Genomic DNA, 25,290 nt, shown 5'->3' with positions numbered 1-25,290 from the left:
GCTGTTTCTCATTTCTTACTAAGTTGATTAATAAATATCCAACAATAATGCAGTTAATTAGGCAACAAATTTTGATCTTAAAATTATCTAACATTAAAACTAGTTTATAATTCATCAATTATGGCTACAATATTCCTAGACCGTCATGAGACGAGAGTTTGTCGATGAACTGTTTCGTTGAAAAAATGAAAAAAGTCTTCTAAGAGGGCATAATAGTTGGGTCAGATAGATTAAAGGTCCTGGGAAAAGTGTTAAAATTGCAGCTAAAATTAAAATTGCTACTAAAATGTTTGTCCAAAATCTGACTTCCTCTCTTTCCTTCTTCCATTCATTCAAATCACTGATGTGGAGAAATCTGTTTCTATACTCCACTGGCAGTTCAAACTGAGACGGAATTGGAAAAAGAGATTGATAGAAGTCCACCAGGAGTGCCTTGATCAGCTCAGCGTCTTTCTTTGAATGGTCTATATTATCATTTAAGCACACAAACTTCTTTCTTTTTCCTCTGACAGCATCTAACTTTTGTAAAACAGCTGATGCATTATCGCGGATCATGTGGAATGCAACATTATCATCTCCAAGAGTTTCATACTTGTACTTTGTGACACCCTTGAAAGAATCATTTAGCATTTTTATCAAGGGATCACAGCTTTGTAAGAATTCTTCTGACACAGATGGCAAAACCAAATGATGGGTTGGATCTGACGTGTTGAACTGGGGTGCTGAACCGTTACTACAATTCATCAGTGTTTGTTCTAAGGAGTTAAGGTCATTGAGATCCAATGGAAGTTTGTACAGCCGGGTTGCCAACGTACGCAGCTCTCTTTCGGATAGTACTCCTGAAAATAAACAAATAAAGGATAAAGTACATGTAATATTTTTATACTAGGCTACATTGTACAACAGAAGGGCCATTCAATCGAAGCCTGGCTTAAGGTACATGACAGCTGTGACATCAAATATCCTGTAGATCCTATAGATCTTGTAGATCCTGTAGAGCTTATGTGTCAGACAGATCCTGTATGGTACATCCTATAGATCTTGAAGATGCTGCAGATCCTGCACATCTTGTACTTCAAATCAAATTCGTAGTAAAAATATTTCCTGTCTTAGTGATCATGCTTTGTGAAAATCTCTAAGAAATATTTCGGACAAAACATTTGCATAGTGTCTGAGGTAAGGTGGGGGAGGGGAAGTAGGGAGGACGCAGTCCAAGAAAATGCTCACCCTACAAAATCTCTAAGGGAGATAGCTACAGTTAAAACTAATAGATGGACTCCAATTTAGACGTGAATTGTCTGTAATATTATGATTGGGTGTTTGTAGCGCAGACTGAAGTATTTGTAGAGAGAACAGGGCCTTAGGATCCATCCATGGTTGGAAAGTGTAGCTAGGGTCGAGGTAGCTTGCACCACAGATGAAATTGAACATCTGGTAAAGTCAGTCTGTGAGCCAGTGCCAAACCCTTGTTCTGGTGCCCCAAGCAGGATTTTAGTACATGCTATGGTTGGCCTGTTAAAAAAGCCATTGCCAATTTGACAATCAGGTTGAAGAGCAATATTCAAAACCTTCTTTCAGTAACTTGTTGAGTCCATTGGTGACCAGAACAAGGATCTTGGCGCTACTTTAAAGACATTACTAGCCTGCGTTAGATTATATCTGCAATGCAGGTTAAAAGGAAGAGGGTCCAAACAAATCATTCTAAGGAAGGTACAAAAATGCATTGAACATCTGCAGAACAGTAAAATTGCCTACAATGTATGCAAACATTGAATTTCCATGTGTTTTATGAAATAAACAATCAATCAAACAAACAAAAAACAACAGCAACAACAAAATACCGGTAATAATAATAATAATATTGTCCCCCTAAAAATGAAAAACAAAAATTCAAACCGGAATGATCTGCATCCACTTCAGCAAAGAACTCACTGACATTAGGTGTTTTCTTCTGACCAACCACAAAGTAATAATAAGAAAAGGCAAATTGCATGTCATCTGGGCTGCGAAGTTTGTGCGAAGACGTTTTGTCAAATTCCTCTGGCAGCATATCCTGTAACTCTTCCATGACTTTTCTGTCAATCATGTGGGGCATATGAGCAGGAACCTTACGTCCCATGTAACCAAACTTGCGATTATAAATTCGATGCACATGAAGCAATGAGTCTGCAAAAGTGTCCATTAATTTTCTTCTGGGGAGCTGATAGTTGGCAAATTCTTGTGAACGCTTCCATCTTTCCAATGATTTTTGAAGCTGTTGAAAGGTTCCAAGCCGCTCCCAAGGAAGAAAACTTGTTGCACTAGGCTGCTTTAGAGGCTGCCAGTCACCATAACGACTGTTCCATTGCTCAAGACTTTCTGACTGGTCGCTTTTCAATGACAACTGTTTCTGTTTAGTATTGGCAATCCAGTCTGCCAAAATAAGATCGTCTGTTGAAATGGCAGTTCTGTCTAAATTACTGTCAAAACCATCTTGAAATGCTCCAGCTTCGTTAAGATTTACAGTGAAGTCTCCTTGGTTGTTTAAATCACTAATAATAGCTTCTGTTTCTGGGAGTTCCAAGGACAGCAGCTTCCTTTGATGTGATTTGGTATCAACAGACTCAGAAGAGGTAGAATTTCTTTCTGCATCTGTAACAGTTTTCTCATCCTGAAAGGGAAAGGAATTCATAAAAATTCACATGACAATATACAGTGTTCTTACTACAGAGCGTTTTCACTCACGTGGCCAGCATCTAGTCAAATTTATTGGAACAAAAGAAAGCTTTTACATAAGAAAAGAGTTTAACTCCCACAGAATTACTTTGGAACACCAGCATGCCTGCTGTGACGTCAGGTGAAAATGCTCTATTAGTAAAATTTACTCTCGGAATTCAGCTAATGACACGCATGGTATCAAGTCTTGGGCCACTCCTGTTTAATAATTATGCTCCCTTATCTCTTCTCTGCTCCTCTCCCAGTTGATCATCTTTTTCACTAGGGGAGAGATGCATGACAGAGGCCAATGTAGAGGGAAAACATAAGTTAGCTAGCGTGGATTTCAATACTCTTTGCCATGTATTTAAAAAAGACGTTTTCCTACAGTTAGTATTCTATTTATGGCTTTTTTCTTTTCTACCTTTTTTTAAATCCAGGCTTGTGTCGTTTGTTGCTATTATTTTCATCTGCCTAATGTTACCCTTCCAAGGCTATACATCCCTAAGTTGTCAGAATTTACCCTACCCAGGCCCTGTGACAAGTCCAAAGAACACAGGGCCTACACATGTAATTCAGCCCTCAAATCAATCTAACATCCCATTTTAGTCATCTTTTTATCTTTTGCATCTTCTCCTTTCTTTATTGTCTTACCTAAAATAATATTTGCTCAAAAACAAATCCGGGCAAGAAAGTCCTGATATAAAATATTTTTTGATTCTATTAACAGGGTTTCCAGACAAACGCATCAGTAACTACTAATATTGATGACTCCTTTTGATTATAGACTGAGTCAATTTTGGCTCTGATGAAAGGACCATTATAAGTCCAGGGGCAAAATATGAACACATGACAGTCATAAGATGTTTTTTGTTTCAAGTTGTTGTTTTGCCCTTCAATCTTGTGACACGCAACATATGACAGGTCAGGGTTGCTAAATCAACTGATAAATAGCTGTCCGTCTAATTCCTTCATGGTGCAGACCAGCTGCAGAAAATTGTAAAAAATACTTGTAATTATAATACATTGAAATCAAAAAACAATACCTTAAATCCTATATTAAGCCCCTCGGGGGGCTTATTTATTTCAAGGCCATTTAAGGGGGGGCTTCATAGAGACGGGGGGCTTATTTGAGAGGGGGGAACTTATTTAATTAAGAAATGATGATGGTATCAGTTCTCCATAAAGAACTAGAATACCAAGTGGAAAAGCTCAAGTACAAGAAGTTTTGGGTCTTGCAGCCGAGGATCAGAATCGATTCCGAACTTCCAGTTGGTATATAAACCATTCCATATCAGTCCACATGAAGTTTTACAGTCATGAGTGATTAATACAGTCTAACATTAATTTGTAAAGAATAATTAGGGGTGGGGAGGGGAGAGAGGGGGGGGGGCTTAATAGAGAGGGGGGCTTATCAACTTTCTTCTCCTGAAAAGGGGGCGTTTATTAAAGGGAGGGGGCTTATTTGAGAGGGGAGACTTAATAGAGAATTTATGGTAATCTACTCACTTTGTGGTTGACATGCAACTTGGCAGGAACAGTGGGGTTTTCTTCAGCTTCAGATAAAGGTGTAGGCAACATAGCAACGACCACAGGAGCTTGTTCAGTTGCTGGCACATTCAAGAAGTCATGCATAATCTTTGCTTTCTTTCTTGCATAGCCCTTCTGAGTCAAGTCACCATCTTCATACTCCCTCTCTATATGTGCTAACTGATTTTGAACATACTCTGGTAGAACTGTATCATTTGAAAGCAATGGTATGCTGTACACTTTCTCTGGTAATGGTTGCCATGTTGGCTTATGGTGGGTAGACGCATTGGCAACGACCCAATAATTGAGTGACTGATTAGCATTCTGAATCCTTATTGGATAGACAGTAATAGGTATGTTTTGTCGTACTTTGTTTACAGATGGCGTTGTTGCTGGGACTTCAGTTGTCAAAATTTTGGTGAGTGCCGGTGTTGCAGTAGGAACTGACTTAGTACCCTCAACTGCTCTTGTGTCAACAGACACATTAAATATAGTAGCTACCTTGTTTGTTTCATTCTGGTCACTAAATCCTTCAATATTGAACCTGACATTTGGTGAGGTACAGTTTTCTCGCAATGTCAAGGTAAAAACTTTAAACTTCTGTGCCACAGTTGCAGATCGCACACACTGTGTCTCTGTATAGTCTCCAGAAGTGACCTTCCCTGTGCCAAAAGGTTTTGAAATATTAAAATACAGCACGGATACACCTTGAGGCAGTTCAACTGTCTGAGTGTTTTGATCAATGTCAATATGATACAACTTGTGGAACTGAGAAATTCCACAGTCACCAGCATCATAACCACAATTTGCAACATTACAAGCAACATCGCAATAGCGATCACCTACCCAGGTATCCGCACAACCTGGAGAGCAAAACTGGATGCGATAACTAGAGTGCTGACCCTGCCAACCTTGATAGTTCCACTGTGTCTTGCGTTTAACACCGATACAGTCTCCACCATCCCAGTCGCATTCTGACACATTGCAAGCTTTGTCGCAATATTTGTCATTTACCCAGGAGGAGGGACACCCCTCATTACAGTTTGGGACAGGCCATGTGAGGTAGAGCTTTTGACCATTTGCATGGGTGTAGAAGTCATCTGGCCAAACATCATCAGCAAACATAACATCATCATTGAGATAAATAAACTTCTGAGAAAGGCCAGGGATTCTATGTAGGTGAGATTCTATAGCTGGAGAGCTGAAGGTTGGAAGGTGACTCTTGTTCAAAAATAGCTCTTCATGAGTGACTATCTTGAGTCTTGGATTGTCCATATCAAGCCAGGAGGGTATTTGACCATTTGTAACAATAAAAATATTCCTGACCCATGGTGCATGCTTTTCAACTGAACGGAGAGAATATTTCAGTTCTTCGTTGTCTGCAAAACGACTTGCTGAAATGTCAGCGTCTTCTTTTGAATCATCACTGGCAACAAGAACAGAATTAAATGGTGCCCATATTAACAAGGCAGGAGCTAACTTTACAGCTTTTCCATTAATTGTCAATTTCAATTTTAGGGCAGAAGAAGCTGATGTTCTATCTGAGAAATATGCCACACCTATGAGCTTCTCAGCATGAAAAACAATGTTAAGGAGTTTATCTCCAAAACGCTCTTTAAATTCTTTCTCCACTTTTTCCACTTCACTGTTTCCCTTCAGATCTAAAATCATGATTTCTGTTCCTCTGTTAACCGCAGTTGGTCTGGTTGCGTCACTGGTGAAGTAACCTTCTTTGCTTCGCAAACTTCTATTCTGCCACTTGATTTTAACTTTCAACGCCTCATTAGTCTCGCTTTTTCCAGGGAATTGGATTACACTGATAAGCTCTTTTGATGAACCAGAAGAGGTCACGTTGTAGAAATTTGTTAATTTTGAAAATGATGCGTCTAGTTCGCGTATTTTAGATAGCTGTAAATCACCAGGGAGACCTTCCTCGACAACGACGCAAAAAGCTGACACACAATTTTCAAAAGGACAGTGAGAATTCCCCATGGCTCCACCGTCCTTCTTCGTGTCTCCTTTCGCTTTTTTCTCTTTCTCCAGAGACTTCTTTAAAAGCATATCTGCAATTTCACTCTCGGTGGCATTAGTTTCGGTTTTGAGTCGCTCTATTTCTTTCAAAGTTGTTCTATTTTGTTCTAGCTCTATTTCCAATTTGAGTTTCTCTAAGTCTGCTAGCAGCTTGGGATCGCTTCCGTTTACCCACGTGTAAACAATGTCAATCGGTATCGGAAGACACAGTCTGTTCTGGTATGAATTCCCAAGGATATTGTCGTGATACGTGTTAAAAGTAACCGCATATTTCTGCATGCTCCATTCGAGAACAACTTCTCCAAACTGGAAAGCAGAAATCAAAGTCAATAAAAGACCACCGATGCACAGCCATATTCCATAACGCGAGGACAAACACGTGTACGTTTGCCTCTGAACAAGTTTCCACATAGTTTGACATAATCCTCTTTTCATTTTCTGACTTGGCTGGAGAACTCTTGCTTCATTACCCCATTTCACCTTGCACCGGCTAGCGCCGAAAGAGCCGCCATTGTCATATGATTACCAGGGGAATGACCACTGAACAGCACGTGACGATGACTCCACTATAGTTAGCGAATCCTCGTACTATTTTCGTATTATCTCTGATTGGATAACTATATTCGGAGATCACTCGGCTTCTTTCACGAAAACCAAACGAAAAGCCAGAGTTTGCACATGCGTGTTAGCGACCTTACGTGGCATCGCTTGGTTCACTGTTTGTGTATGAAGGAACGAAATGAGGTCCAAACACGTATTTGCCTTGTAGTTAGCTAACGTTACATTCTGATACGCTTTTAAAATTGTTTTATGTCGTTTAAAATTATATTTATTCACACCAATCGGTAGAAAGAAGTATCATGAATCGCAAACTCTCACGAAGATTTTTATGGAGTAGTCTGACAGTCTGTGGTTTGTTTATAACAATTTGTACAGAGACGGCCTTCTGTAAGTATGCCTTTGTTGACATGCATGTTTATGGTTGTAGCATCATGAAATCTTCAAGGGGTACACTTTATGGTACTTATTTATTGCAAGTAACTCAGAAGTTGATTGTTTCCTTAGGCGAGGATTCACCAAAGGTTGAAAATTCTCCAAGTGAAAGTGTCCCCTCTTCTCCTCAAGAGGTAAAAATCCTTCAGCCTTATCTAATTACACACGATTTACTTCCAAACATTTGCTTGTTTTTCGTTGCATAAAACAACAACCTAGTTATTATACATGCAGGTAATGGCCTAGTCCCTTCCAAACATACCCTCTCCCTCCTGCCACCAGGCATTTGTCATTTTTCCAGCAGAAAGGTGCAAATCCCCCCCACCCCCCTGCAGGCTAAGATAAATTCTGTTGGCAGACTTTTTAAGTGAATTAAGTGATCTTTGAGGGAAGCATTTTATTTGCAGAATAAAGCATCTCTGGACCCAATTTTAATTTTTGATAGGCCCCTCTGCAGCTCGCAGTCTCAATTGCACTGCCTAATGCAGAACTTAGGGATAACAACTTAACCAATACCAATAACTGTCAATATTATAACTGAGGCTCAGTTCACACTATGCAAGAGTTTGTTTGTTTTGCAAAAAAATCTGTCAACAGGAAGCCATTTCTAGTGCAAACAATTTTTTCACCTACCAAAATTTTCTCAAGTGTCTTCAAACTTCAATGATGCCGTCAAGAAATTTGAAGGCCTAGAATTTATTGTCAGGTGACAAAATCCTTTGTTCCTTGACAGCCATCCTTTATTGGGTTTGACGTTTTTGGTTACACGAAAGCTTTTTGGTGCCTTAGCTGCAAACAAGGTTACAAAAACGAAAAATTGGTAACTAAAATGTTTTCGTAGTGTGAACAGGGCCTTTTCATAAATTTAAGTCAGGGCTGTGCTCTAGCAAAGCCCGGTGGCCCCTGGCACCTAACTTTTGCCCTCGGGCGACTAGAAAATCTCAGATTTTTCATACAAATCATATGCTGAGCACCCTAGATTTTACAGATTCAGAGGACTGGGCTCCCTTCAATTTTCCTTAGAGCACAGCCTTGTAAGTCATTAAAGTTAAATCTTTAGTTGCAACTTCAGCTGCATCAGTTACATTTACTAGTGCCGATCTATAAGAAATACTAGCTGATCTCACAAAGAAAGAATCTGATACTTAATCTTGACTTTTAGGAGGTGGACGGTAAGGAGGCAGTGCAACACAATGAACAAACAACTGAACAAAAATTGAACAAAGAGACAGATGATAATCCGCAATCATGGAGAGAAGAGCTTGTAGAAGAAGTTAAACAAATTGTTGAGCAGTCTGAAAAACATGCGGCAAAAGCAGCTATTGAAGAGGCTAATCAAGAGAAGGACTTAAATGAAAAAGATATTAAAGATACAGGAAAAGGGATGGAAGGAGAAAACAGTCATGAAGTTCCTCCAAGGGACCCTGTACAAAATATTGAGGATGTAGATGGTGCTGAATTTTCATCTGTACATGTTGTTGATGAAAAAAAGAAAGAGGATGTTTCTAAATCCAGTAAAATTTTGGAGTCTAGTAAGCAAAGTGATTACATAGAGACAGCTGAAAATAGTGATTCTGGCGAGAAAAAGCCAGGTAATGACGATTCTAGTAATAAAGACAATCAGAAAGTTGAAGAAGCTGATATGGCAGAGAAGTCCGTTGATGAGCAACAACAACAACAGCCAACAGAAACTTTAAATAAAAAATATCAGGAAGATGGTGGTAAAATGCAGGCTGGAGACGAAAAGAGAGGAGAGGAAGTGAAAACAGGTCAGTATGATAAAAAATCAAAAGCAAAAGCAAAGAAAGGACGCAGTCGAAAGAAGGTTACTGAACGTGATGCTATGGATGAATGGGACAGTGATGATTATGATGATATTGATTCTTATGATGAGGGCTTTGACGATGAAGTAGATGATGATGAAATAGAAGATTTTTATGAGGACCCTGATAGTACTGAATCATGGAAAATGAGTGAGAAGCCTTTAGATGAAGCTGAAGAACTTAGTGATGAAGATGTCAGTAAAATAAAGGAGGACTTACAAGAAGAGATTAAGCAGCTGAAAGGTTTTATTTCTTTTTTTTTGTTACTTTATTTCTGTTCAAATCCCCTTGCGTTCTGTTACACTGTAACTTGTTTTCTAGTTGCTTGTCATTGCACTTTTGATATTTTGTTGTTGTTGTTTTTGGAAGCATGACAAAGACATACTTGGAATTCTTTTTTTTTTTGCGAGCACTGAAAGTATGCAGGATGACTAGCATAGCAGACACTCAAATAAAAGTGCATTTTCTTAAAGTACATGTAAGGGTCAAGTAGGCTGCAAATGTTTCTGATTGCTGGATGTGGCAAAACCGCTAGCTGCCTGCTTATTTAGTGTACTTTTTAACTGTACGTGTCTTTTGTTTTGTTTTCATCATGACCCTCATCCCATCACTGGTCTTTAGAATAAATGAAGTACATGTAAATGCTTGGTTTGTACATGTACATGCAACATTATACAGATGATACTACTTTTAAAGTACAACTAGCTTGCGTGCAAGTTCTTCTTCCATTAGTGGCGGATATTTTTTTGTTAGTTAAGCCTCAGTCATAAATCATTAAAGGCTTAACTAACAAAAAAATATCTGCCACTAATGGAAGAACTCGCACGCAAGCTAGTTTGTATTTTCCTGAACTTTCCTTACTTAATTATGCACTGTTATTGCATGTTATAGTAAAAATGTAATTGTGAATTTCTGTTTTATCTTTTGAAGAGGAAAACCAAGAAATCAAGAAAGAAAACAAGGAACTGAAAGGTTGGATTTTATTCTATAATGGTTGATCAGTTCTCTGTTGCTACTTGTCTGCTTGGAGGGATGTCATTTTTAAGTATGTGGGGAAATGAAAAGAGTAGTGGGTATTTAAACTTTCCAAGTTGGTCTTGTCAATACAGCCAGCATACTATTTTCTAATACAGTGTATGAAAAAATCTTTGGCTGCCAACCTTTTGGCAGTGTGGTAGGCATTAAAAGGGGAGGGTGAGGAAGGAGAAAATAGAGAGGGGAATCACTTTTCTCCCCCTCTCTGTCCCTTTTAGCCTTTTTGTGCCTGTCATGTCAATTATGCTTTGAAGTACATAGTTGATATTTCAATCTAGTAGATTTATTTACAGCAGAAGATTTATTAAGTTTAATGAATAAGTTTAATGAAAATAATGTGCAAGCTAAGAAGCTAAATGAACCAGTTGGTTTTCTTGTTAGCTCCCTGAACAATTTAGGTTCTAGGTAGCAGGTAAAATAAAAAGAAATACAACGGAAAAAACAAACAAAGAAGAACTTTTTTACATGAAGTATGTTGCTTCATCAGCAAGACGACAATTTATTTCGTTTTGTTGTTCTGGCAGTAGATATTAAAAGTATAATTTTCTTTTGAAATGCAGACACACTTGAGTTTTTTAAATGAGTTGGAAGGAATGAGTTGGCCAGCCTTTAATGACAGAGCTGTCTTGGGTAACTCACTTAATAAACTTTATTAAAGGGAGTTCTACAATGGTATGATATTGTATCAATACAGGAACTTAATGGCTTGTTCCACAGCGGAGCCAGATGATTATTATTGTTCAATGTGTTAATCGTAGTTGTTTTCAAGTTTACTTCAGATGCACTGATTTATTTTTCTGGTCCTTTTTAGAGGAAGTTGGCCAGTTGCTATATCAAGATGCCACATCTTTTCTAAATCAAACAAAACCTAACTACAAAAAGTATGTATACAGCACTTGTTATGTATAATTCGAATTATCTGAGAGTTCTAACAATAAACAAGAAAAAATTGTAGTCTAGGTGATATCAACGTAAGATGCAACTTGGCATTTTACTACTAGTAAGTACAGCATGTGCGACACTCCTCAGATAAAATTGTGAAATGAAAAGTTTGTTACAACATACACTTATACTACACATGCCCGCAGAATTTGAATCAGAAGCTATTGCATAACAACTGAAGAGTAAAGCTGCTTAAAAGAAATTGGTGTGCATGCCTGCAGGAAGTAACAAGCTCATTTCACTTGTTCAAACTCTCCAAATCAAAAAAAATTATAAATATGTGTATTTCAAAATTTGTCTCAGGCAAGTCCTATTTATTTTCTCAATATACTGTAATTTAAGGGTTGCAGAGCTAGTTTACATTTCATAGGTAGAAATAGCTGTATCACAAATTTCCTAAATATTTTTTGTGGTTGTTTTTTTTCAGAGCCTACAGTTTGCTGGAAGAAGCTGCATTTCTGCACAATTACACCAAAGCTCAAGAACTTGTTGCTTTAGCCTACCTGGTATGTGCTTATTTATTTTCAGTAGATAATAATATGACAAAATCTTACAAAATAATAGCACAAATTGGTTCTTTGTCTACTATTCCAGATCAAATTGGAATTCAGAGGTTGGGGCTACTTAAAGACCGGCTGCCTGCGCTGATGGGTATTCTGTCATGAATTGCCACAACTGTGTCTTGATTTAACTTGAATGATTACTAGACAATTATTGTCTCAAACTGCCACATATTTCAGCGGTTCTGAACACGTACAGTATTCCAGTGGCACATTAAATTATGTTTATTTCAAGTGTATTGTTTCTAGCAATAGAAACATACATTTTGTTCATGTGAACATTGATGCAGCTGTTTATGGTGAAAGCCTCTGTGAATGAATCTTTTGGTAAAAACCTCCTGCGAATGTTTAAAATGACTGCAAATATATAGGTAAAGATGTCATAGTTTAAAAATTGGCAAATCAAAATAATGGAACACTTATGACAAGAGGTTTATTCAGGCTCTCTCTTATCGTATCTTTATTTTACAGTTTGGAGATCATCTGCCTCGGAACATTACTAAAGCTGTAAAAATGTTGGAAAAAATTGCAGGAAAAGGATCTGCAGTTGGACAACAGGTAGTTAAACAGTAGTACAGTAACAGTAGTTATATTATTGTTAGTTAGGCGAGTAAAGAGTCTAGTATCAGGGCTGTCAATAAGGTTTTAAGTGGCTGGTCTCTCAGGAAATGTAGCTGGTCATTTATCCCACAAATCCTCCTTTAATAATAATTATTAAATTTGACTTATTTTCAAACTTGGAGTAGCCAGCTGATTTCATTGCAGGTAGCCAGCTAAAAAAGCCGGCTGCCTGCTACCAATGACTGCTGTGAGTATATAGTGACAGGAAAATTATTTTACTGAAGATCTCTTCATCATCACTAATACCTAATATGCTATTTGGTCCTAGACTTTAGGATTTCTTTATGCCACTGGTATTGGTGTGAATTCAAGTCAAGCAAAAGCTCTGGTGTATTATATGTTTGCTGCACTTGGTGGAAATGTCAAAGCACAGATGGCTTTGGTAATAATAAATAATTTTAGTATTATAAATGAAAACACAACATTACCAGGACCTGTTTATTTATATGAGGTTAGCCCTCCCGGTTAGCCCAGGCCAGCTGGCATACCCTCCCAGGCTGGCTTGGTTCAACAACAACAACAAGAAGTTCCTTTATTATTATTACATCTGTATAGGGAATTTTACATGTTTTGGTAGCTAATGAATGAAAAAACGAAAAGAAGGAATTGTTTCATAAAATTATGCAGATGTCTAAGAGCTAAATGAACATACATTTTCATGCTTGCGCATATAGCTATAAAACGATATTTTTTACACGGTGGTGACAGGTAGAATAGTAGCAAAAAACTCAACAAACCAAAACAAAATAAGTAAGTAAATAACACACATAATATGTGGAGATACACCATGTGGAGATGGAAAAGAACAAAATATGATCAACTTTCAAATTGTCTAATCAGTAGATGTTGTTTTAGTAAGAGTGGGAAGGCGTAATTTGTGAGGTCTTTCAAATGAAGGGGAAGATCTTTTGCAGAGGTCCATAGCTATGGATTGGATTGATTGTTTTCCAATATTCGTTCTTGGCGTCATTTATAAAAGTTCTTTTTTAGGGCATATCATGTATTTTAATGACGTATTTGGTCGGCATCCTGGAAATAATAATTATTTCCAGGATGCCGATCAAGATTATTGTGAAAAATACTTGGCAACTCCTTTTTGTACTGGCCAGCAGAAGGCAAATTTAAGGGCCTGTAGCTGGTAGCTGTAGCTTGTTGTTCATGCTTTGTTTCCTAATAAAATTATTTTTCACTTTGTTTTTTTTTGTATATAAGATGGTGGGCTGGTCCAATTAATGAGATGTCAACTGCTTGAATCAAGGACTCACATATACATTTAAACACAGTGAAAATTTTATGGGGAAACAAAGTATGAGCTGAGCCAGCCCAGTGAAGTGGTGGTGAGTTGGGTTAGCTCATCCATATAAACAGAGCCTTAGTTATATTCACATATAGTATTAATTTTTGTCATAAGTGGCAGCTATAACAACAGACAAATCATGCCTTGTTTTACATGATGTGTTACACAGGGTTATCGCTACTGGGCTGGCATAGGAGTTGCTTCATTTTGTGAATCTGCACTCACCTATTACCGCAAAGTTGCAAACCAAGGTAGGTTTCTCAGCTTGATAACAGTTATAGTGTATCTGTTCAGTTAGTACTGTGCTGCTTTGCTCTTTACTGGGCTTTATTGATAATTTATTTCTTTCTCTCAAATATCTGATCAGTTTTTGAGTATGAACTGAGGATTGTAAAATAATAATACTTGAAAAGAGTGACAAATTTGAATTTTTACATCTTACAAACCAAATTTTATGCTATGTAACAGACCAAGTTTTTTCTTCTTGCCGGGGCATAAATCCATAGGGAAAAAGGAGGATCCGAAATATACTGTACAGGTCGAGAAATTGTGGTTCATAAGATATTGTTATACCTCTGTAGAGAAACTTTCTAATTTAGCAAGCTGTATGTACAGTGGAATATATGTGGCATGCAAAATTGACCAGTCACAGCATGCATAAGTGTACAAACTATGAAAATGTTATCTTACTGATATTGCTTATCCGTCAGTTGGCTTAAAATGTACTTTCCTTTCCAAAATTTGGCTCATAATCATAATATGGAAAACATTAATTTTGAAAGAATGTTATGCCCCTATGTCATCTTACAAATTTTGCAAGACTTTGGACTGTATTCTTATTTGCATTTGACCCGATTTTTGTAGTTGCTGAGGATGTTTCCTTGACTGGTGGAGCTGCTATCCAGCGAATACGACTAATAGATGAGGAAGAACAGGTATGAAAACATTAATGTGACCTCATTAGGTTTTCTGTTGGTAATACCTCAGGGCTCTAGAAAAGTCATACACTGTGTTCTTACCTATTGCAATCAGTAAAGAGGATCCTCTAGCTAGCCCTAGGTTGTTTCTCAATTTTGTTTGTCTCCTAGTAGCCCTACTTCACGAATAATTACAATTAGGAGACAAAAGAAAGTGTGAATCAACCTAGGTTAAAACATTTTAACCTGAATTTAATTTTTCACCATCTATGGGTCAGGGTATTTCAGGGCAATATGCAGATTATCCATTTCTAAATCCTATTTCTTTCAGTTTGATTGATAAACTTGCAGCAAATTCTTGAAGGATAGGAAGTTGCCCTTCCAGGAGCCCTTTGCTCCTGCTAGAAGTATTTTGTATAAACATTGACTCACTATTGTGTTAATCCGTAGGGTGGTAGCAGTGCTGTTCTTGATGAGGATCTTATCCAGTATTACCAGTTTCTTGCTGATAAGGGGGATGTTCAGGCACAGGTAAGTACTTTTTTTGTCAACATATGCAGGGATAACATTCAACTCCAACCTTCCTCCAAAAATAGAAAATATTAATTAAGCTCCAAATTCCTGTTTGAAGAATGTGGCCGGGTACAAAAATATGTGGTATAATGCACGCCACATTTGCAGGGTTCGTACAGTCTTGAAATTTGCCCAGCAATTTTTTAGACCGGGAAGAAGTCCGGAAAATGGAGATAAAGTCAGGAAAAATGGTAAAAAATCTTGAATATTTTTTTGAAAGCTACAACAAGTGCTTTATAACTGAAATAAATTTCATTTTGGTCAAATCATACTCAATCTCACCCATACGGTTGCAGTACATCATGAAAAAAGCTTTGTTCCTGTGTTTTTAAAGTCCCTATTGATCCCCTATTTGATAACCTTGAGTCTGGAAAAAGTGAAATACAAAAATTGTTTGGCAAAAAAAAGTCTGGAAAAAAACTTGAATATGTTGTATGCTAAAATCTGTGTGAACCCTGCACTTGACTTGAAAGCCTTTTTTAAGATCTTTGAATTTTTCTACATGTTAAGTGAAAAATTAGTGATGTTAATTTGTCACATCACCGTAAGTCTTTCTATACAAATGTAACTGTTACTGTTATTATTTGCTTTCTCCTTTTCCCCACATTAGGTTGGTCTTGGTCAGTTACATTATCAGGGTGGACGCGGAGTTGACATGGACCATGCTGTAAGTATAGTTAAATATGATATTATTTTGTCTGTCATTATATTGAGGATTGTGACGGTTATAACAAGGTTATTTTTTAGCCATGAAGCAGTTTGTTGCCTAAGGAATTAGCCAATCATAAAATAGAGAGCTTTTCTTTTAATTTTGATAATTTGTAAACGTTTTAAGTCGTCCTTCAGTAACATCTGGGATCTTAATAACAACTAAATGGTCCAAATAAGGTATTTTGCTATATTTCGAACCTTCACTGACCCCGGCATTAACAAGCCTCAAGCCCCCACTGAACTTGTTTGCTTGTGAATAATAATTTGGGGTTGTCAATGTTATGTTCATGAAAAGAGTGACTAACCATTTTATTTTTTAATGCGATAAAGAAATTTTTAAGGCAACCATGCATTTATCGGTAACATTATTTATGGTATTTATTTGCAGCGAGCTTTTAGGTACCTCCAGATGGCAGCTGATGCAGGAAATTCAAATGCCATGGCATACTTAGGCAAGGTACACTATTCTTTAAGTAACTTGGTAAAATCTCTCGTTTTAGAACTGAAAATATGTAGTCGTAGTTTCAGAGTTGTGCTTATATTTAACATGACAGGATTAATGGCTGGAACTTGTTTTTGTTGACAGATGTATTCTGAGGGAAGTACCGCAGTTAAACAGGACAATAAGACGGCATTCAACTGGTTTAAAAAAGCAGCAGATAATGTAAGAATCACTCAATTGATTTTACTTGTCAGTATGATTGGGGCTGTCCCATAACTACAGCTGTAGTGTGCTGTGAGGCAGGCTACTGTTTTAATGGTGTTAGAGTAGCTTTGAAATTTTTTCATAGTTCTGAGCAGTGTGCATAAAAAAATCGTGTCCGTTAGCTCGGGGCTGGTGGATTTTGCCATGGGCTAGTGACTTCTGTTGTTAAAATGACTCTTGGGCCAGTACATGTTAGCTACAGCTTGTCCAAGTGGCAAGCTGTAAAACTGACTTTCTTTGCACCCTGCTGAGCATTTGGCTTCTTTTACCAACTGGTGATTGTTTAATTGAAATGCTATATTGTTATTCTAATTACAGGGCAATGCCATTGGCCAAAGTGGGCTTGGCTTGATGTATATGTTTGGCAAAGGAGTTGAGAAGGTAGCCAAACCTTTTTCTGATGACTGCTGTGTTTATCTGGTGTTGTAACAAACTAATAAAGTTAAACTGGCATGTTTTCTTCTTCTGATCCTGTGTAGAATTATGAGAAAGCTTTTCAGTACTTCAAGATGGCTGCTGAACAGGGCTGGGTTGATGGACATCTTCAGATGGGCACCATGTATTACCGTAAGTTTACTAACATTGTGTTTAATTAACTATTACCAGTACAGTGAGGATCAAAATACACTTAAACCACCAACTACCCCCCTTTTTTTCGTAGCCTGTGGAAACTCGTAAGAGAGAAAAAATCCCCACATATGTGACTAGAGGGATTAGACAGAGACTTAAACTTGCTGGAGTGTTACATATTCTACCCCAGCAACTTAAGAGGAAAATAAGAGACCACTCACATTTTGAAATGCAATTATCACTGAAGCCTACCAATACAGACATTTCCCCTTGCTCCTTGCTGCTTAGGCAATTAGCCTGTGAATACGGCCATCTCTTTTCACTTCTCATTGCTTGGGTGTCCCTAGTGGCAGGGAGTGAGGAGAGGTGGCTCTATTTTCAGACTATAATCACTGACCTGTAGCTGTTGTTTAGTAATGATCCCAGGTAGCTGACATCCAGACCCTAAAAATTTGGGTTGGGCGGTGTGAATGAAGAACCCCATTGGGACCCTCAATAAAGACCAGAAGCAAATGGTTGAATGTTTCAGTCACTTGTCAGTATCAAAGAGACTATAGTGAGACAAAAAATAAACAAGAACACTGTCCTATTTGTTGTTGTAATTGTTCCAGAAATCTTTGGGTTGTGTAGATGCTAGCATAACTGGTTGGCCTTTTTTATTGTTTATTATAGATGGTCTCGGTGTCAGACGTGATTACAAGATGGCTATCAAGTTCTTTAACTTGGCGTCACAGACTGGTAAGCGTATCAATGCTGCTTACTCACAATTTTGTTTGAGGGTTTAGGCTATGAAATTGTCAATAATGAATTTATTTCAGCAATCACAGACTTCTCACAGAAATGACAAAAACATCAAAATATACTAGCAGCTCTAAACTGTTGACAAGCACCAAGGAAATGCAGATAGGCAAAACCGGTGAAACTTTGAATGGGTTGAGTCATGAATTGCCGAACAGTACCCTGTTTTTTTCAAGTTTTTTTTTTAAGTTGTACTTTATTTGTCTGAAGTTTGCAGTTTTATGGCTCATGAATGACCCTTATTCAAGGGCGTGGGAGTACTTTGGTTGATAAAAGACTTTTGCCGTGCTTTCTCTTAGCAAGTTGAGAATTTGTGATGAACTGAAAAAAGCAAAAACAGCAAAGCAATAAACGTTCTCAAATAGACACAGTTTACCAGTTCCTATTTTAACTGTCAAGTGTTACCCTCCAAGATCCACATACATACAACTGATCTCCATACATTTCTTTTAAGAATAGTTGAGAGAATTTGGTTTACGATCAAAACGTTCTCCCTTTAGTAATAAATTTAGTAGTTCTCATAACCTTTACTCTTGATGATAGGAGAAAATTGATGTTGGTCACCCTTAGGACTTAAGGGATTAAATTAAGTCTCCACATAGACCTAGTGGGCAGTCTTGGGTGTCTGTATTACTTCCCAATTAAGATGTAACAATTTTGTGAAGACACAGGTCTGCAAGGAGAAGTGTGACTGTTACTTTAACTTTTATATTTGTTTATTTAGGCCATGTTTTGGCTTTTTACAATCTGGCTGTCATGCATGCATCAGGGACTGGTGTGTTGAGATCTTGTAACACTGCAACAGAGGTAGGAAATTAAAGCTGTTAGTTTCTGTTAAACTTGAACATGTGGCATTTCCAAAATAATTATAGTATACAGCTACAGAGGATCATTTACACCTACAGTGTTAGAGTAAAGAGATTAGTAGCCTGTGTAATGGACAGGCACTTCACGAGCCAAGCAAGGCAAATGCAGCTTTTTTTGCGAAACTAGGGGAGAGGAATAAAACTGCCCTGGTCACACCCCACGATCGTCTCGCACTTCTCACGAAATGCCCCATTCACCTCACTTAGTTTAAAGCACCCATCATGCAGGCTAAGAGATGAGGAGAAAGACCGGACTGTCCATACTGACCTCTTTGTTGCAGGTAAAACCTATTTCCATAGGTTAATCCAGTGTCCCTTCAACCTAGGTTGATTCATAACTTCCTTTTTTTCCTAACCCTGTAAATGGTTGATGGGAGACGACTGAAATCCTTGTTTTAGCTGAGGATGGATTTTACCTGTAACATATGCGCCATGGTGTCTTGGTTCTATATCTGATGACTTGCTGTGTTCTCTCTTTGCCCTTTCCTGTTGCTTACATAGTTCTAGTGTAACTAGACCACTGATAGAAACACAAACCCTGACACTTTTTCACATGCTTTGGTTATATTTTTGACAAGTTAACACATGGTAGGCGATGTTTTCAACCACAACCCCAAAGTTAGTTTAAATATGAAGATGGAAAAAACAATAGAGAAGAGAATTAATTTGAATGGTAACACCATAGGATTTCGTCCACAGACTCAAAAGTTAAGAGCACATACTAAATTAATAGTATCATGTGAAAGTACTGCTGAAGAGGTTCCATTTGAATGGTCACAACACAGGACTTGTCCTCAGACTCAAGAGTTAGAACTACAATCTTTTAAGACCGTCCATTTTTCACCTTGGTGGGAAAAGGGTTTAGCAGTAGTGAAAAGTGACATCTCTTGGAGTTTGTGAGTAAAAATAAGTTGCTTACAGTTATTTGAGTTGTTGGTTTTGTTTTTACCCTCAAGCTTTTCAAGAATGTTGCTGAGCGAGGTAGGGTGGCCCAGATGTTGATGGAGGCACACGAAGCATATCGCGCTGGTAATATTGATACCGCTCTTTTGAAGTACGCCATGTTGGCTGAACTGGGCTATGAAGTTGCACAAAGTAATGTGGCTTATATTTTGGACCATGGTAAGTTTGTCTCGCGTATTGCATTCGTTTACAGCGTAAGCAACAGTTTTTGATTGGTAAAGCCTAGATTGTCATCAGCGATGCTAGCATTAGCTCAGGTTCAACGTTCAAATGGCCTATACGGCAAAGATTGTTCCATTTCTTGCACTCTCATTTTAGCCTGTGTAGCAGGCGTGGAAAGGAAAGGGGAGGGAGGGAAAAAGGGAGAGGGGATTGGAGAGAACAGGAAAGGGAACGCCCTCTTTATTTCCCTTTCGCGCTTTTCTTTTGCTTTTGCTACGCAGGCTACCTGTTCCTGAGCATGCGCTTGCGTTCATTTTCACTTGACCCATAGCCTGCGTAGCAGGCGTCGAAAGGGGTAGGGGGTAGGAAATAGGGAGGAAGGGAAAAAGGGGATGAGAAATAAGTATTTAAAGGACAATAAGGGAGCAGAAATATGGACAACAGTCAGTTGATTTTGTGTTCATAGTTATTGTTGAAATTTACCTTGTGAGTATTGACTGTTTCAGGTTTAACATCAGTAATTTTGGGAAACGAGACATTTCCTCGCGCTCTCCTGTACTGGACAAGAGCAGCTACTCAAGGTTTGTATCTATGGCTGTAGCAGTATCTTTCCTACACCTGTGCTGGGTATTACAGGGGTCAATTTAATAAGAATTTTACAAGTGTGTTTTAAGACTCTAAAACAATGGGTACACTTGTAAATTACGCTTGTAAAAGTTTTATAAAATTGACTCCAGGTTCGGATGCCACCATACTAACACTTATAAATGTCCCCGCTCTTAAGCACCTAATCAAGCTCTTATAAACAGGTTTTTGGCTTAACTTGAACGCTCCCTTTAACTCAGAAGTAATAAATCTGTTGCAGTTCCTTGGTAAATTCTCATACTAGCGAGGAATAAAACGAAAACCAACTTTGTTTTTGACGAGAAACTGAACGATCATTTAGTGATAGTAGAAGGAAATAATTGACTCGTTGTTTCCATTCACTGTGGACAAATGTCTTTTAGTCCACTGCCTGGCTTACTTTTTCTAATGCGCTTAGACAAGTACAGTAGTTGCATAGATTGGGGTGCTCTTTTGTATCAATTTCAAGTTCTGTTTGTTTTTCCCATAGGTAACACAGCAGCTCGAGTGAAAGTGGGTGATTATCATTATTATGGATACGGAACCGAGATTGATTACGAGACAGCTGCATATCACTACAGACTGGCATCTGAACAACAGCACAACGCACAGGCCATGTTTAACCTCGGCTACATGCACGAGAGAGGACTGGGCATGAGACAGGTAATAAAAATATTTTCGTCTCCCTTTAACGCTTTGTGATTGGATGAAAGACACTTGTATGCGTCGTATATTAGTCAATAGGGACTTTAAGATCCAACGACGCGACGGTAACGAGAACGTCGTCTAAAAAGTGAATTTACGTTTCTTCAGTCTTAATAGCGATTATTCCTACCCACTTACTTTGTCAAATGTAGGCGAACCCTCCTGAAGCTGAATTTCAAGGGACCATTGCCAAGCTCAGAGAGAGAAATAAAATTTCGTCGTCGGTTGTTTACGTCCTCCATAAAACGCAAAATTAGGCATTTTCACGTCGTAGTCGAGCAAAAACAGGAAAGAAATGTACAAAAAAGCGTGATGCACGTGCGAAGTTGTTGTTTTGCTTATTAAACCAATTGTTTTTTGACGTTCTCGTTGCCGTCCGCGTCGTTGGATCGTAAAGTCCCTATTAGCGAGCTTAAGCAACGACGACGGCGACGGCAACGAGAACGGCAAAAAAGCAATTGGTTTACTACGCAAAACAACAACTTTGCACGTGCATCACGCTTTTTTGTACATTTCTTTGCCGTCGTTGCACGACTACGACGTGAAACGCCTAACTACACGTTTTATGGAGGACGTAAACACATGTACAACAACGATTTTCTTTTCCTTTTTTTTTTTGTGAACTTATATACAGTCCTTTAGAATTTAACCCCTGTAAAATTCGCCAACATTTCAGTGACAAATTAAAAGATTTGCATTAACAGAAATGAAGTTTGAAGCAGCGCTAATTCACTTTTTGGTGATGTTTTCTCTGCCGTTGCCGTCGTCTTAAGCTCCCTTGTTATTGCTACGACTAATCAACGTGTCAATCATGGCTGGCTCACACGATTTCCTACCTGACTTGCCAGCATCAGTTGAGATGTCTCAGTGCGTTTTTGAAGTTGCATAAAGTATTTACAAATCTCCAGAAGATAGGCGTTCTCCCCGCTTCATAGAAAGTGGGTGAACCACTGGGCATTTTTTTTTCAATCTCGCCAAATCCTAACTTCGTTTCCAGTTGGGACTATGGAAAAATGATTCCAAGTAACTCTAAAGACATAAAAAAGATTAAATTGGACTAAATTTATACAATTGTCTGTGACCAGAGGAATTTCAGCGTAATATAAAAACATTCTCAGTTTTATAGGTTGCCTTAGAGTTTGTGTCAGCTTGAATTTAAAGAATTTCTCTGCTCCTAGGGGACATTTCAAGACCTCTCGTATCCCTTCGGATGAGGCATTTACACATTTTGATATTTCACAGAATGCTAATACCCGGCCGGTAGCGCGACCGGTGGGGTAAGGGTCGTTAACCCAGGAGGAAGGTCGGCACACTACTTGCTGATGTATTGGCACTGATATAGTACCTGTCGTCAGCCTTAATCTGGAAAGTGATTCTTCTTTTTGTAGTCGCTCTTCCTTAATATTGACTTTCTTTACGTCTTTTCAGGATATTCACCTCGCAAAGAGGTTCTACGACATGGCCGCGCAGACCAGCACTGATGCCCAGGCTCCAGTCTCGCTCGCTCTGATGAAACTTGGCGTCTTCTTCATGTGGGAATGGGTTCAAGAGGTAAAAGTCAGAATCTGCTTATATAGCCATATCAACGTTCTTGTGAATTGGTTTCATTTGGATCGTCTCACGTAGGGTTTTGTGTAGAAATTCGGTAGTTTACTAGGCCTGAGACAACAAAACGTAGACTGCGAGCAGTCTCTCTTTTTCTTCAGATTTAGTGAGAGCAATGCACGCGCGCGGGAGCGGCGAAGCCGCGAGACGCGCGAAACGAGGGCGGCAGCGTGCGTGGCCATTTGCGTGTCTCGCGTTTTGCTCGACGGACTACAGAAAAAAGAGAGACTGCTCGTAGTCTAAACAAAACGTGACAGTAATCACATACCAGCAATTTGCAATAGTTCAAACTAAGCAAGTCCTTGGAACACCGAAACGGACAGAACCAAATGTTCGCAAGTGTTCGTGCTACGTAGTTGTTCGTAAACAGAATGATGTTCGACTGTAGTTTGAAGAGGGTGTGTAAAAGTTGTTTGTGGATGACGAAAAGCGAATCGCCCCAGTCTCCTCTCCTCGTTTTTCCCGCGTGCGATTTTACTTGCTACCCACCATCTGAACGCCTCTAGCAGCCAAAGATGTCAAAGTGTTTAGTGCCTTTTCGTATCATTTTGCCTTGATTGAAGTTAAGACAAGTTTGTTTAGCGTCCGCGTTTTGGTTATTTCGCATTTAAATACTCTTATTTGCTATCACACAGTGATCGCCCAGTTTCCTCGTTAGGGACGTAGTTTCTTATTTGACTGTAGACAACTTTGATAGCCTTTCTTTCATTCTTCAAGAGTGATTTGCATTATTTTTATCTTGTTTTTTGCAGAATTATGGATCAATTAAGTTTTCGAAGATCACGAATTATGTTGGTGAAGACTGGGATATTTATGTAATGACTGGACTCGCTTTACTGTTAGGAATTCTTCTGCTCATACGACGAAGGCAGCAGTAGACGCCACTTTTGTAGATTTTGTACAGAAATTCTTACCCTTAGCAAGTGTTGTAATGTAAAATGGTTCATTTTAAACAGTGATGAAAACAAGAAAATAACTGATACAACATTTGAATAAAAGTAACATTTCTTTCTATCCAAGTATTGGTTATCAATAACAAAAAGTTGTGGCAGTACCTCACTGCCACTGTGGTTACCCTTCCATATCCTATTATTTACACTTACGATGCAATGGATCCCCCCCCCCCTTTCCCCCTTACATTATCGCGTTTCGTTGAATAGCTATCAATAATTGTTGTCTGTCACATCATAGAAATTGTGACAATTATTATGAAACCAATACATGGGCGGATCCAGGATTTTTTTTAGGAGGGGTTGCACTCGTCTCTTGCTCTATTTCAACACTAATAAACCACATAGTTTTTTTTTTTGCAGAATAGCAGTTGTATTAGAAAACCGCAGGTCATCTCGGGGGGGGGGGGGGTGCGCACCCCCTGCACTCTCCCCCTAGATCCGCCCCTGCAATAAATGCAGAGAAGATCATCACAGTTAACTACACAACTCATGCAGTCGCGAAAAGAAAGCCTGAAGAAATTCAGGATGCCGGGATCCGAACCCCAACCTCTGCGATACCGGTGCAGCCCTTTAACTAATTGAGCTAGCACGCCAACTGGTAGTCTCCATCACAGCCGTATTTTGGATGTCACGCAACGCTCGCCCAAAGCGTCTTTTGGGGGAGCGTTGCGTGACATCCAAAATACGGCTGCGAGGGAGACTAGCCAACTGGGAGCTGGTTATAAGATGGTTCGTAATTCACCCGGGAAAGGTGAAGATGAAATCATGAATATAAGAATTTCATATATTTGAACTGCGGGATGAAGAAATTAATACAGAAAAGATCAACACTGTTAAATACGCAACTTATGTAGTTGCGAAATGAAAGTCTGAAAAATTTACTAGGCTTGCCGGGGTTTCGAACCCTGAATTCTTGGGATTTTTGTGCCTTTGCGTTTTCCCCATGATACTTGTGCCGCAAATACCGTCGAAAATCCTAAGAATCGCCTGGGTAGGAGCCAGGTCATTCATCTATTGTTTTGTTAGCCAATGGACCAGCTGGCCTTGACAGCTTCTTGGCGCTCCTCTCATGGCGTTCAGAAGATAGAAAATGGTCGAGATTTTTATAGTCTTAACTCTTAATGCCCTAAGAGTGACCGACATCATTTTTCTCTAAAACAATAACAGTACATATATCACTAAGAGACAGAATTGTGAGAACACATTAACATACACGATAGAAAAAATGCTTTGTTCTTACATCAAATTCTCTTAACACATTCTTTAAGGAAATTCATGGAGGTCAGTCTGGAGAATTTGTATGCGGAAGCTTCTTTCCACTAGACAGTAAAGATCAGTTCATTTCCAATTATACCTCTGGCGGAAAAGCGACTTCGGCAAGGACATGCAAAAACGAGCAATCGCATTTGGTGTCGCATACCGGCTTTAGTGTTTTGGCACTTGTGTTAACCAGTGCCCCTTGCTAACCCAAGGGGCGGGGTTCAACCTCGTCCCCAGGGCTTTTTTCTCAAAGATGGGGTTAGAAAGCCCTGAGGAAAAGGTTGCAGGGGTTGATATATTGACAGCACTGTTATCAACAGCAGAAGCAACTACAACAAAGGAAACAACTCA

At 38.8% G+C, this 25,290-nt stretch overlaps 2 protein-coding genes across 3 annotated transcripts; one reads left to right on the top strand and one right to left on the bottom strand.

Annotated features, from left to right (window-relative positions):
• On the bottom strand, window positions 1–6,826 carry LOC140942547 (N-acetylglucosamine-1-phosphotransferase subunits alpha/beta-like). Its single transcript, XM_073391464.1, has 3 exons — window positions 4,204–6,826; window positions 1,897–2,650; window positions 1–839 (listed from the first exon to the last, which is right to left on the bottom strand). Exons 1-3 carry the CDS (start codon window positions 6,688–6,690, stop codon window positions 136–138), a joined length of 3,945 nt encoding a protein of 1,314 aa, XP_073247565.1. The 5' UTR covers window positions 6,691–6,826; the 3' UTR covers window positions 1–135.
• A 126-nt stretch (window positions 6,827–6,952) lies between these two features.
• On the top strand, window positions 6,953–23,740 carry LOC140942546 (protein sel-1 homolog 1-like). Of its 2 annotated transcripts, none has more exons than XM_073391462.1 (23): window positions 6,953–7,203; window positions 7,321–7,382; window positions 8,411–9,314; window positions 10,002–10,043; window positions 10,918–10,987; window positions 11,476–11,554; window positions 12,080–12,166; window positions 12,498–12,611; window positions 13,696–13,777; window positions 14,391–14,461; window positions 14,894–14,974; window positions 15,627–15,683; window positions 16,116–16,184; window positions 16,314–16,391; window positions 16,752–16,814; window positions 16,913–17,000; window positions 17,676–17,741; window positions 18,526–18,608; window positions 19,624–19,789; window positions 20,299–20,373; window positions 20,907–21,079; window positions 22,550–22,672; window positions 23,479–23,740. In XM_073391462.1, exons 1-23 carry the CDS (start codon window positions 7,116–7,118, stop codon window positions 23,602–23,604), a joined length of 2,847 nt encoding a protein of 948 aa, XP_073247563.1. In that variant the 5' UTR covers window positions 6,953–7,115; the 3' UTR covers window positions 23,605–23,740. The 2 variants fall into 2 exon arrangements, with proteins under 2 accessions (XP_073247563.1, XP_073247564.1); XM_073391463.1 differs by having other exon boundaries at window positions 6,954–7,203; window positions 8,411–9,017.
• The last annotated feature ends 1,550 nt before the right edge of the window (window positions 23,741–25,290 follow it).

Source organism: Porites lutea, chromosome 7 (assembly GCF_958299795.1).
Source record: "Porites lutea chromosome 7, jaPorLute2.1, whole genome shotgun sequence".
NCBI classification, from domain to species: domain Eukaryota; kingdom Metazoa; phylum Cnidaria; class Anthozoa; order Scleractinia; family Poritidae; genus Porites; species Porites lutea.
This window is presented reverse-complemented; position numbering and strand designations above follow the sequence as displayed.

Coding starts and splice junctions, on each gene's coding strand:
- LOC140942547 (XM_073391464.1), bottom strand. CDS start 6,690: ATGAAAAGAGGATTATGTCAAACTATGTGGAAACTTGTTCAGAGGCAA. Junction 2,651..4,203: donor AGTTGCATGTCAACCACAAA/GTGAGTAGATTA, acceptor TTTCCCTTTCAG/GATGAGAAAACTGTTACAGA. Junction 840..1,896: donor AGTGGATGCAGATCATTCCG/GTTTGAATTTTT, acceptor GTTTATTTTCAG/GAGTACTATCCGAAAGAGAG.
- LOC140942546 (XM_073391462.1), top strand. CDS start 7,116: ATGAATCGCAAACTCTCACGAAGATTTTTATGGAGTAGTCTGACAGTC. Junction 16,815..16,912: donor TTGGCAAAGGAGTTGAGAAG/GTAGCCAAACCT, acceptor GATCCTGTGTAG/AATTATGAGAAAGCTTTTCA. Junction 19,790..20,298: donor GGCTTATATTTTGGACCATG/GTAAGTTTGTCT, acceptor TGACTGTTTCAG/GTTTAACATCAGTAATTTTG.